The sequence below is a fragment of the Gadus chalcogrammus genome, chromosome 2, assembly GCF_026213295.1.
Source record: "Gadus chalcogrammus isolate NIFS_2021 chromosome 2, NIFS_Gcha_1.0, whole genome shotgun sequence".
Taxonomy (NCBI): domain Eukaryota; kingdom Metazoa; phylum Chordata; class Actinopteri; order Gadiformes; family Gadidae; genus Gadus; species Gadus chalcogrammus.
Genome location: NC_079413.1, coordinates 20,225,773 through 20,239,630, shown reverse-complemented (window position 1 = coordinate 20,239,630; position 13,858 = coordinate 20,225,773). Strand labels below are relative to the sequence as shown.

Genomic DNA, 13,858 nt, shown 5'->3' with positions numbered 1-13,858 from the left:
AACCAGGGCGCAATGCCTTAAGGTCTTCTTTGTTGTGTGTGTGTGTGTGTGTGTGTGTGTGTGTGTGTGTGTGTGTGTGTGTGTGTGTGTGTGTGCGCTAGCGTGCGTGTCCAGGCGGGGGACTGCAGGCGGATTACACTGGGGACAGTCGGGACGAAAGTGGAGCCTCCCCGGGATTAGGGTGTTGGGGGGGGGGGGGGGGGTGACCTCATGCGACCAACCGAGGGGCAATGCGGGCAGGTGTGGAGGGTTGGATAAAGAAAGATGAATCAGTGGATACATTATTATAATGGTCAAGCACCTCGTCCACTCTATGTACACTCGGTACGGTCTTTCATTGGACAGTGTTGCTTTGGTACTTCAAATTCACTATTTTACTTATTTATTGTATATGATGGGTGTGAGATGGAGGAAGGTCTGGTGGATGAGGGAGGGGTGACGGGTGAGGGAGGGAGGGGCCTGGTGGGTGAGGGAGGGGGGGTGATGGGTGAGGGAGGGAGGGGGGCTGATGAAAGGGGGAGGGAGAAGGGGTGTTGGGTGAGGCGCTGGTGATGGATCGGGGAGGTCAGAAGGGATGATGAGTGGGGTGACAAAGGGAGGACCTGCCACCCCCCCGCAAATAGAAAGGATACTGGCCGGTCCTGTCTCCGTCCATGAAGGGCTGCTGTCTCCCTCTGAAACGCTCCGTCACAGAGAGCCTGGAGTGGAGCGGGAGCGGGATCTAGTGCCTCGTGTGGCACGTTTTGAACCAACTCGAAGGTTGAACCGACTTCCGGAGACAAATACGGTCGGGTTTGAAACTGAGACCTCCTCAGCCTGTTGTTGGCCGTGTGGAAAGTCGATTTTTTGTGACGTGTTCTTCTCTGTACAGATAGCAACGACGTTGTCCATGAGAAAATGCCAAAGGCTGTAAACCAAATCCCAGGAATCCCACGAGACGACGCCCACCATTTTGTTCCGTTGGATTTGAGTACCAGAAGCTTTCCATATTACCCAGAATTTCCAGTTAATGTTATTTTTTAATATTGCTTGCAGTCATAGCCCTGCGTGTTGCGTGATCAAATATAGAATCCCTACTCCTAAATAGAAGATACAGCTATCTTTAGATGGCTTTAAGATGGGCTTTATTGTCCATTAAAGGGTGATTCTAGCATGAATCCATGTTAACTTGTTGGGCGATTTGGTCAGATCATGATGAGCACTGTTTGACCATCTCGAATTACCAAGAAAAGCCCTGAACAAAAAGCAAGGGTGATGTCCAAACGCAGCCTTGAGGTATGATAAGCACTGTGGGCATGGATTCGGCTGGTCGTGGGGGTGTGTATATATAGTCTTCGTTCCAGTTGCCCACTTATCACAAGCTGCAGTATCACATGGCCAGACAGATGTCATCCAACGGGGCTCCCCAACTCAAGCCCTTAAACCCACACAGATACAGACTCAAGAGGGGTACAGCCTTATAGGACGGCAATAGCTTCCGGTTAGGAGGACGTAACATACACTGTAACAAACTGCTGTAAACGGCTGTTAAATGTTAAATGTTTTATTGCTAGTTGCCGGCAAAAAAAGTTGCAGACGACTTGCTGTAAAAATAATCACTGTATCGGGATGTAAAGACATTTCAACAATATACAGCTCATTGTTGTTGTACAACAATGACATGTACAGCATTTTAAAATGTAGGCTACGGCATTTTATGATGATGAAAATATTACTTGAAATTCAGTTTACAGCTTTTATTTGTCTATCTATAGATGGCAACTCTTGTTGCCAGCTAAAGATAGTCTAATCCTAGTTAAATGCTGCATGGTACCGTTTCAGTCAATAAAATTAATATGCAAACAGAGAAAATTATCGAAGATGAAGAGGGAAGACATTGGAGTATTTACTTGCAAAACAGACTTCAGATCGATCATCTCAAGCCTCCCGGCAGACAAGATCGAATAGGGATGAATGGGCCCTTTCACTTCATTTGGTTTCAGATTTGTTTCGACAAATCATATTACTGGAGGCAGCCAAAATTAAAAGTAAACTTTAGCTACGTTTACAAGATGACGGTCTGACCAGAAGACGCAAAAGTGGCTTCGCGTCTTCACTTTAGTTTACATGATGACGGTCTAACAGAAAACTCAAAAGTGGCGTCGCGTCTTGTCTTTTTATTCTGCGTTTAGACAAGCGTTTTCGGGAGGAAATCTGCGTGCATACGGTGACGCAAGTGCCTGGAATTCGATTGGGTATGCACGCCGGGCGGCTAGGAGGTGCTGTGATACACTATCGCGCAACACCGCCATGTCTGAGCGCATGCGTAGAATCTTCCTTCTTCTCTTATTTGCGCTGCGAAAACCAAAAAGATCCTTCCCTGTACAGTAATACCAGAGAATGTCTAATATTCGTAGACGGGCTCTGGTAATACCATCTGTACATATCCTGTACATTTCGTGGAAGGCTCCTGTACGTTTATTAGAGCTGCCAGAGCAGCTTGCAGCTTGCAGCTTGTCCGACACATGGAAATAATCGAACATGTTTGTTTATTTCCCTGTAGGCCTACTGTAAAGTAGAACAACACATTATATGCATCTCTTCACCGTGCAAAGCCATTAATCCAAATAATATCATGGATGATTGTAACATATGTAGGCCTATATGAAATAAAGAGAAGACCACAGTTGATATACTTTAAAAAATAATGTTTATTTCTCTTACAACATTCTTCTTTTAAATAACAAGTAGACACTGAGACTGGCATCATGAAGACACTACAGGCATTGTGATGGTCAGAATCTGAGAGGAATACAGAGGAAAAGGGTCTGTTTTAATTATTAATACTTAGCAACATATAACCCAGGTTTACCTGTGTGAATCTGTGTGTTACTTGCCCATGTGTTACCTGTTTGTGTGTGTTAGGTGTGTGTGCGTGCTGTACTGTGTGTTACCTGTGTGTGTGTGTGTTACCTGTGTGTGTGTGTTGAACTGGGCCACGCTGCCCCCCTGGTCCACCAGCAGGGGGTGGAAGACGTCGAGGTGGAAGAGGTTGGGCCGGGCCGTCAGCACCAGGCGGTCCTCCCCCACGTCAAGGACCAGCGCCCTGCACGACCGCTGGGGGGGGGGGGGTGTGTGTGTGTGTGGGTGTTTGTGTGTGTGTGTGTTTTTGGGTGTGTTTGTGTTTTTGTGCGTGTGTGTGTGTGTGTTTTTGTGTGTGTGTGTTTTTGGGTGTGTGTGTGTGTGTTTTTGGGTGTGTGTGTGTGTGTGTTTTGGGTGTGTGTGTGTGTGTGTTTTTGGGTGTGTGTGTGTGTGTGTTTTTGGGTGTGTGTGTGTTTTTGGGTGTGAGTGTGTTTTTGGGTGTGAGTGTGTTTTTGGGTGTGAGTGTGTTTTTGGGTGTGAGTGTGTTTTTGGGTGTGAGTGTGTTTTTGGGTGTGAGTGTGTTTTTGGGTGTGAGTGTGTTTTTGGGTGTGAGTGTGTTTTTGGGTGTGAGTGTGTTTTTGGGAGTGCGTGCGTGCGTGCGTGCGTGCGTGCGTGCGTGCGTGCGTGCGTGCGTGCGTGCGTGCGTGCGTGCGTGCGTGCGTGCGTGCGTGCGTGCGTGCGTGCGTGCGTGCGTGCGTGCGTGCGTGCGTGCGTGCGTGCGTGCGTGCGTGCGTGCGTGCGTGCGTGCGTGCGTGCGTGCGTGCGTGCGTGCGTGCGTGCGTGCGTGCGTGCGTGCGTGCGTGCGTGCGTGCGTGCGTGCGTGCGTGCGTGCGTGCGTGCGTGCGTGCGTGCGTGCGTGCGTGCGTGCGTGCGTGCGTGCGTGCGTGCGTGCGTGCGTGCGTGCGTGCGTGCGTGCGTGCGTGCGTGCGTGCGTGCGTGCGTGCGTGCGTGCGTGCGTGCGTGCGTGCGTGCGTGCGTGCGTGCGTGCGTGCGTGCGTGCGTGCGTGCGTGCGTGCGTGCGTGCGTGCGTGCGTGCGTGCGTGCGTGCGTGCGTGCGTGCGTGCGTGCGTGCGTGCGTGCGTGCGTGCGTGCGTGCGTGCGTGCGTGCGTGCGTGCGTGCGTGCGTGCGTGCGTGCGTGCGTGTGAGGAAGGAGGAAGGAGAAGAGGGAATGAGGCAGATAGAAGAGAGAGGTCCTCCAGAGGTCATGGTTTGATGAGCTGCGACACCAATATTAGGCGTAACCCTTCTGAGAAAGTTGGTTTAAACATTGGCTTATAGTGCAGACTCCTTTGAGATGAATGATTAATACATATAACAGATAGCGTTCATTATGGGAGCATCAAAGTAGTTTACCATTAGACTATATGAGATGATTTATTTGCCGGACAGAGAGGTAAATAAATGAGCCGTCGTGCCAGTAGTTATCACTGACCTTAAAAACTAACAATTGTAGTACACGCTTCGTTCCGTCCATCTAAGCGAGACGTTCTCCCAGCATTTGGGGAAAAAGTGACGTAGCCTATTTTAATCTTTATTATCTGAATGGGAAATGCAATATTTTAGGACCGATTCACCGTTAAACGTGTTTCTAATAACATTTCTAGCGAGAAATATACTTTTTACTTGCATAATCTTCAGTCAGTGAATGTGTCTGATCTTTAGTTTGATAGTTATTAGGATCTCGTCGGTCTAGTTGTGGGCCAGCAGAGGCTGACATTTAAACCGAATTGGGCCTATAACCAAATGTATGATATGCTGCAAGTATAGCCTAGTTTTTATGTTATAAATATTTTTAATATTGTCTGGTTATACCTGAACTTGGTTAATCCCCTTCCACATCGGTGGAAGGGGATTTTCAACGGTCAGATATAGATCTTGTTATAACGATCATTTAATAAAAGCTATGGTCTACTTATAATATTATAACTAAATAATTGTATATGTATACAATATATATTTTAATATTTAATTCATTAAATACAATAACGTCTTTAAACATGCGACATGCCTACGTTTTTTTGGCCTTTTCTTTTCAATGAGCCTGCGTGTGCGTGCGTGTGCGTGTGCGTGCGTGCGTGCGTGCGTGTGTGTGTCTGCGTGCATGTGTGTCTGCGTGCATGTGTGTGTGTCTGCGTGTGTGTGTCTTACCACGCCAGGCAGCTGGATCTCCGCTATGAGGTACTGTGGACTCCCTGTGGGAGGCTCCACCAGCAGACTGAACTCTGGTCTAACAGGGGACGGGGGACGGGGGGGGGGGGGGGGGGGGGGGTGGACAAGAGGAAGAGGGTGTGAAGGAGGGAGGGAAGGAGAGAGAGAGAGAGGGGGAGAGAGGGGAGGAACAGTTAAATGAACGAGGCAAGTCTGGAGGACAAGCTATTTCTAATAAATCTAGAGTGAACCCTGTGAACACGTAGCCGCCTCAAAGCTTCACGATGTTCGATAATATGCACGTGTGACGCAATTTACATTTACCCTTATCAGTATCGAATGCGACTTACAATAATTACATTTGTCAGAAGAAAGAGAAACAACAATATATTGCTGTCGGTAAAGTAAGGATGTTCTTAGAAACATCTGCCAAGCGCTAACAACTGCTAGGTTAACCCCTTCCCCGTAGACAACAAAGATAGCTAGAAATAGACGCTACACAACGCTAATAACGGTTTTTAAGTGCCGGCATTGCAAACAAATGAATATCAGTCTGGCCCTGCCTGGGAAACAAGTCATATTCAAATATGGCCGCGCCATAATTTGTTTAAAAAAATCCAGCCAAATGCGTTCTCCTCGCCATTGCCACGCCGTTTGGAAGTTAAGCAAAACTCTAATCTAATCGGACTAATCTTTTTTTAAAGATTGTTGATTTGGTCTGTTCCAGATCCAAACCCCTCCATTTGAAAGCTCCATAGATCGCTGCACTTCCTTATCTTTTATGTATCGGTATATTCTTTCACCAAGCGGGCTGCGGTACTACTTGCTTGACATGAAACTCGCTACAGAGACACTTCATGATGCAGAGATGTTTAGAGACGCTGTAGAGATGTATGAAGATGCAAAGATAAAGACATGCACGTGCTTGTTTAGGCAGAGAAACAACACCTCTTTATCTCACAATCGTTTTGACCTCGGAATTTGAAGAGGGATTGGGAGTGTGTGTGTGGTGGTTACCTTCTAGCTGGGTCACTGGAGCAATCCCTAGACATGGAAACAGTGAGACGAAAGCATGTTTTACAACAAGTGTGTAAAACGACCCAGAGTAGAACAGGTTTGACCTGGTTTGAATCAGGTTTATACAGTGTTGAACTGAATCCTACCCTATGCATACAACTGTAGTATGTGTCCTTTTCAGGACAAAGAAAGGATGACGTTCTTTTCTAGACACATTGGGTCACTGCATTAGCAACTAATAGTGAAAAACATAAGATCAGATTGGTATTCGGCCTTATTGAGAATTATTTCGTTTTATATATATCTAGTTACTCCTTTCTGTTTGGCTGGTTGGCTAAAGCTGGCCGGTTTTCTGACTACAAATACAGAATTGTCTAAATTAGGGAGCAACAACCGTGTAACATACAACTGGCCTCTGATTGGCCTCACTCCTTTCTGTCTGCCTAGTTTCCTCTCCTCCCACGCCACTTTTGTCCTCCTTATTCACAATTAAGAACCTTTCTGTGCGCAGCAGAACGGGTTTCTGCGCTAATACATTCAGTCTTGGCCTTCTTTTTTATGGCGTTCATTTTTTGTGTTTTGTGAAGAAAATGTGGTGGCTGCCTTTGTAAAGCACTCATTTGTGTTTCGAGGGTTTGATATAGTTGAAATGTTCCTGCATCCACAAGCCGTAATAACAGACAGAGAGGCAGACAGACAGGCTGACTAGTAGGCCTTACGTTTGCGGGAGTTCCTGGATAACAGGTTGGCTCTTGGTTCGAATGTTCTGCTCACTCACAGAACCAAAGAATTTCCGGTTCTTCAGAATCTTCCAGTCTGCAAACACACAACTAATTTATTAGTGAGTTGAAACACACACACACACACACACACACACACACACACACACACACACACACACACACACACACACACACACACACACACACACACACACACACACACACACACACACACACACACACACACACACACACACCTCGGCTCAGTTCCAGGTGGTATTTGTTCTCTAAGCCCTCCAAGGACACCATGATGAGGAACTGCTGGAACAGTGGATCCGTCTGGACAAGAGAAAAACACAAACGGTTAAATTAAGCCTTCCTTAAAGGAGAAAATCTGTGTAAAATGGATCTGAGATATGTTCGGTATGATAAAGAGTTGGAATGTCCGTTTGGTAGCAATAAAGCGCAGATAAACGCATTTTTTAAGTTGGCTCTTTTTAGCCAATTCTACTGAAGCGCTACAAAATTGGAACTATGGGGACATGTCTCATGGTAAAAACTAAATCGCTATTTTAAACCACTTACAAGGCTAGAAGTAGCCCGACACTTCTTTAGTAGTATAATAAGGGTCTTAAGTAACATATAAAACGAGGCATTGATATTTTTGTAAGTTTATAGATGTTTAATAAAAAGGACATTTTCTACACACAATAACACCAGTAGTTCACCCTTCAACGCCATCTTGTCTTGAAGACTCGAAAGCTGGATTGGCGTACACAGAGCTTTCGTCATCCATCAACAACACGCAAGTTCTGTGTTCGTCAATCTACTTATCGAGTCTTAAAGACAAGATGGCGTCGACGGTTGAACTACTGATGGTATTGTGTGTATAAAATGTCCTTTTTAAAAAACAATATGTACACTTACAAAGTTATCATCATATGTTAAGACCCTTATTATACTACCAAAGAAGTGTCAGACTACTTCTAGCCTTTTAAGTGGTTTAAAATAGTGTTTTAGTTTTTACCATGAGACATGCCCCTATGGTTCCAAGATATAGCGTTTTGGTAGAATCGGCTAAAAACAGCCATCTTAAGAATGCGTCTATATGTGCATTTTTGCTCCAAAACGAACATTCCAACTCGTTATCATTCTAAACATATTCCAGATCCAATTTACACCGGAGTTCTCCTTTAAGGTAGACCTAATATAAAGGATTCATATCAACAAAACGAGGCCACAAACAGACCAGGCTCTTTTGGTAGAAGGCCTCGCTGATGACCACATCGTAGGCAGTACAACTCTGGGAGCCTGAGAGAGAGATAAACAATACATTAACCACAGACGCAGGGTAAACATCACGTCAGGACGCGGGAGTCTGCCAGTGGGGGATTTGGGGTGGCCTGAGAACAAGGAAGAGCCCGTAGAGACATATTACAAGTGCATCAAACATCTTGGCCATTCTAGCCTCAGTCTTTGTCGTTTCAATTTCTTCTTTGAAATAATATTATTATTTTCCTTTCCATGTGTAAGTGCATTGCTGACTACATATTTGGTCTTTGCAAACGGTCAACGATGTGTATGTTTGGCATAACAGGTTGCAGGTTGAGATCCAATCCCAGGAGGACACTGAAGTTCCACTCGGAGGCGACCTTCCAATGCAAAGTGCAGGGGTCAACGATAAGGATTGCCCAGTCAGATAAGGTTTCACACTCATCAGTTAACCGATAATATGTTCCAGCTTCCAAGTGGATGGTATTTGAGGGGACAAAAATTATGTTGAAGTGGTAGTAGTAGAAGTAGAGGAACTCACTGTTCAATATATATGTGTGTGTGTCTCTGGGTGCATAATAATAATAATAAAATGATAAGACATCCAGGACATCCTTCATTGCTTCCATTCACCTAATGCAGAGTCATCATGTCTGGGAGCTTGCCAAGGTCTTATATAAGAGAACCCAGTTCCCTGACTTCTGATCGCTGGATAAACACAGCGAGACAATGAACTGCAAAGCCCCGTGCGGGGAGACCCCTACTGAAGCAGGGGTTTTAGTTTTGAAGCTAAGGTAGGGCATTTATTTTAGAAGCATTTGTTCTCATACATACTCTGGTACAAATTCTCTTTACATCCAGATCAATAAATCAAATGCTGAGAAAAGATTAAAAAAAACCTGTGCCTGTAATGAACCCTTGCTTACTTGTCGTCTACCTAACGACCCTGTGCATGAATGGAGTCTTCCTTAAAGCTAGGCAGACCTATTGCTAAAGCTAGCTGATCATGTGGTTTGGGGGAGTGACATTCGAGGGAGGCAAGACAGTAGGGGTGGGATCTTTTTCAGTTGGACAGTTTCGAAATCAAACTTACTCTTTGGTTTCTCCAAATTGGCTACAGTTGCTTCATGAAAGTCATTTTGGTCCGTTCATACATCTAATTAGCATCAACACAAGTCATAGGAATGAATCTAATCCCAAAGTACCTGAGCTCTTTTTTGGGCTTTTTATCCCAAAGTACCTGAGCAAATTTTACTCCAATTTGTCCTGGAGTGTTTTTTTTTTCAAGCTCCATCCTTTACAAGGCCAAAGAATAATAGATTGAAACATGTTATGGTTTTCGTCTGTGTATGGCTGGTTGACTAAAGCTGGCCGGTTTTCTGACTACAAATACAGAATTGACTAAATAAGGGAGAAACAAACGTTGTACCAACGTCTGCCCTCTGAGAGGCCTCTTTCCTTTGCGTCGCCTAGTCTCCTCTCCTCCCTAAACACCTTTCCCCCCGTTCTTTCTGATTCGGAACCTTTCTGTGTTCAGAGATTAGATTAGATTGTTTCCCTGTGATAAAGATAAACTTATTTCTATGACACGTCGGAAATATTTGATTTAATAATCGAGCATCATGGGAAAGTACAGGCAGCAAAGTTACCTAGGATACATTCAGGGAGATACTGGGTGAACAAGATTCTTATCACATCTTATTTTAGGGGATTGTAAGTGGGAGTGACCATCCTGGAGAGTTTAGGATTGGCGAGAGGGGCCAAGTTAAAATGCAATACACTATGGGGGAAGTGGACATGTCGGCAAGTCTGCAAACAAGGTTTAAAGGCTAAGGAGAAAGTAAGTTAAAGGAATCTGCACAACAAAGAAGTCAGTCGATCGGACTGGCCTCATTATCTGACTCTGGCTCCAGTGGGAAAGCAAATCTGAACTATCTTCTCCTGTCTCAGTTAGTGAGAGGAAGGGTGGTATCTTAAGGTCCGAGGAGAATGTAAACAGTTTATTTTATATGGTCTAGTAATCATAGAGATATGTGTAATTTTTCTACGACATCCTGTATTGTTTCTTCTCGGAGAGATTTGGCTGTGTGTGCGCGTATGCGTGTGCGTGCGTGTGTTTAACACGACTCACCGTTGTCCATTTCCGTGTGCGGCTCGCCGAGGCTCATGGGAACTCTGTAGCCGGTGGGGTCCTCTGATTGGAGGAGGGTCACCAGCTCGTCCCTGGACAGCTCGGGGGGGGGCGGGACAGAGGGGGACTGACAGATGTTGACGAAGATCTTCTGATTGTCCGTCTGCGACAGGGTCTTCACACACATTCCTGGTGGGAGGGGAGACATCATCAACCTGCACTCTATACCGGCACTCTATACCTGTCAATAGTACTTCTGTATTAAATTGTGTCCCATCATCTGATTAAGTGCAGTATTAGTATGTGTACGGGGGGTCCGAGCGAATGGGAGCATTCATGCTGTAGTCTGCAGTTGTTGTATTTGGTGTGTGTGTGTGTGTGTGTGTGTGTGTGTGTGTGTGTGTGTGTGTGTGTGTGTGTGTGTGTGTGTGTGTGTGTGTGTGTGTGTGTCTCTTTACCTGGCTGTGGACGGATCAGTTTGGAGTCCAGGGCATCGCTAGGCACCTTCCCGCCCGCCTGCCCAGAAACACATACAAGGCTTCGATCACCACAGTCTCATCACAGAGTCTCTAAAATCAATAACAATAACTAAAGTCGTAGTTTGATGACGTCTGCAGTAGCGTGGCATCGTGGGAGTTGTCGTATTCACCACCACCGCCGGGGAGAATCGATCTGACGCGACCCAGCCAGAAATCATGTTCACAGCCGAGTTGCTGTATTAAGGTTTTATTCACTCTACGTTTGGTCACATTTTGTTCATGGTATGTCGTTTCATTTGAATGAAATAGCTACACGTGACATCATGCTTGCTAACTTCCCTTTAGATGAGTCGACTTCATAAACAGTAATAGAAAAATGTAGGCGCATTCAATCGTTGTGTAGCGTAGCACGGTTATTGGTGATCAAAACAATCCAACTAAAAATAACTTCATGTCGTCCTTCACCTTCATGTTGATTCTGCTTGGTGGTAGCTGATTCGGGGGCGGGGGGTAATCGTATATTCAACAGACATTCCCACTCTGATTTACAACGATGTAACATGGGGAAACTAAAAACTTGAGGACCAGTATGAGTCCCGTGTGTCATATTTGAATGATTAAATGTTAAATTTAAGTGCATATATTTTTGTATAGATGAAATGAGAATAGAAAAATAGAACATACATTGTGTGTATCCCAATAAAGTATCACTTTTGTGTTGATAGAAAATCTATAATAAACAATAATGCATTGTACATTCCCAGCATCACACAAGACAGGTATCAGTGAGTGTACTCTACATTGGGAAAATATGGAAGAAATTAACCCCTACATTTTATGGCAAACTATGATTATTATCAGGCCTATATATCATATAAATACAGTAATAGTGGAAAGTAGCTAAATCACCTCTCCCACACAGGGGAGACTCGACACAGCAGCAGAGAGTCTGGGGTCAAGGCGCGCTGACGTCAACTTAAAGTTTAGACTAGCTGCAGATGTTAACAATATATCTTAAATGAATGCATGGCTGACTGGCCCCGCCACAAAAGGAGAACTAGTATGCATTCTGTGGGGGGCACACGATATGGGGAACAGCTTGGTGTGAAGACAAAAGGACAGGGGTCGTTTACATCCAGCAGCGCGTTGCAAACTACTCGCCCTTGTTGTTGCTTGTTCACGGGTAACAATAAAGTCTTCTGCCATACTGGCTCCGGACTCCTCCATTCCTGCCTCCTACTCTCTTATTTAGTTGAAGTGATAGAATTCGGTTATTTTCTACCACAATACATACCGTAAAAAGACACCGACCGCCACGACCACTTCCAATACCAATCGTTCTGCTAATACCAGAGGCTGGGCCCCTTCAGAGACCCAACGGCCTGACTACCTCTAGGTAAGGGAAAGTGGCATTACTGTGTCTCATGACCACTGACTAATGACCTGAGAGTCGATCAACAAGGCTTGGCAACGCAACGTGATGTGAATACTATAAGGTGAAGCTCATGTCCGGTTTTGGAAAGTTATGTGCCAATCAAATTAGTTTGGAATGCAGAATGCTTCTTCTGGAGAAGTGTCTGCTGACTTCTCCTTATCCAATCTGTACATTCACTCGTTCAAATGACGTTGCATACTTGTGTCATATGATACACGTCTGACGTTAACGGGGAGTCCCGCTATGTATCTGATCTAACCTTTAAGAGCAGCTGTTGATACAGCTCCTCCTGCTGCTGCAGCTCCACCTCAGAGTTCAGCAGGCATGAGTCCGTCGCCATGGCTACCGCCTACCGTCAGACCAGACCAGGGTCAGTCAATCGACTTCAGTCAACGATCAGAATCAAGAGATGTAAACCAAGCACCTGCAGACTGCGGGACGTGCAGAACAATGTAACGTTAGTCATACTGAGCTCGGATATTCCATTGAGATTTTTTAAACACTGCTTTATACATTCTGCTAGCAGACTAGAAGACATTGTTTGACTTCACAATTACGTTTCACGATTTTCAGTCTAAAAATCTTTCCCTGAGCGTTTGCCAAAACATTAAAACGGCGCTGGGATTCCTCAACATAAATAAGGTACAGGTTCACCTGGAAATGATAGTGGTTATTAGGAGTAACGTGTGGAGCGGTGAGCAGATGCGATTTGCAGCAGCAACTTCCTGTTTACAAAGACGTCCTTGCAGCTGAACAGCTTTCAAAGTAAAAGTCCTAGTGGAAAAAAGTGATCGTCCGCTCAAATCTGACTGTTTGCCTGCAATCTTCTTCATCATTTTCACCAACACATTTTCAAAGTTCAAACAATTTCACCAGCGCATTTGCAGAGTTTCAAATCTGCCACTGTTCTAACAGTGTATTTCATTGTTTCCCGGTTTTGAAACCTTGTAAATGGGATTCTGCAAACAGGTGTTCATACATTGAGAAATAAGTTTTGAAAGGTTGTATATTTCGTTTTAAAAACTTGTAAAGGTGTACATTTACGCCATTGCAACGTATTTTTTCAGAACTGACTTTTCAGCATTGACTTTTCAGAGATTTGACAACACAGACGCAAGCTTTGAGTCACGTGAATATTGGCAGTGTTCTGTCGCGCATATGTATTGAGACTCCTGACAGTCAAGTCTGAAGAAAAAAAAAACGTTCCTGGGGGCGGGACCATTTAGCTTTAAACCTATTTTTTTAAACGATTTATGATGACTATATGCTCTGTAAGGTGACCTTGGGTGTCTTGAAAGGCGCCTCTAAATTAAATGTATTATTATTATTATTATTATTGGTTGCTCTCGGCTGACGTACATGACCAAATGACCATAAATGGTAATTTGCATTGACCATTTATGGTTCAAAAGGGGCGTGTACAGGGCGGACCTGAAGCTGATTCAGCTGCGCACACTTGTAGGCACTCTGTGATTTATAAAGCAAAGATTGCGTACGGTGTGCGTACGCAGGGTTTTATAAATCTGAATATTTTTTGGCGCACGCAAAACTTGGCCTCTGGGCGTACGCACATTTTTAGTAACGATCCCACGCACAGTTTTATAAATGAGACCCCTGATCTTTAGTCAAGAGGTATTTGCCAGCACACTGTAAAATGTGTAACATGCAGTTGTTCATTCAAACTAATAACTGTCATTGAAAACAGGATAAAATTATTGATTTGATTGTGTAACTCATTCTTTATGCATTTTG

General features: G+C 44.7%; 1 protein-coding gene across 1 annotated transcript; it reads right to left on the bottom strand.

Annotated features, from left to right (window-relative positions):
- Positions 1-2,674: 2,674 nt before the first annotated feature.
- Positions 2,675-12,864, bottom strand: pih1d1 (PIH1 domain containing 1). The gene is made up of 11 exons (XM_056604888.1): positions 12,761-12,864; positions 12,366-12,537; positions 10,651-10,708; positions 10,193-10,381; positions 8,039-8,100; positions 7,047-7,128; positions 6,787-6,883; positions 6,068-6,094; positions 5,051-5,129; positions 2,953-3,096; positions 2,675-2,781 (listed from the first exon to the last, which is right to left on the bottom strand). Exons 2-11 carry the CDS (start codon positions 12,444-12,446, stop codon positions 2,746-2,748), a joined length of 855 nt encoding a protein of 284 aa, XP_056460863.1. The 5' UTR covers positions 12,447-12,537; positions 12,761-12,864; the 3' UTR covers positions 2,675-2,745.
- Positions 12,865-13,858: the final 994 nt, after the last annotated feature.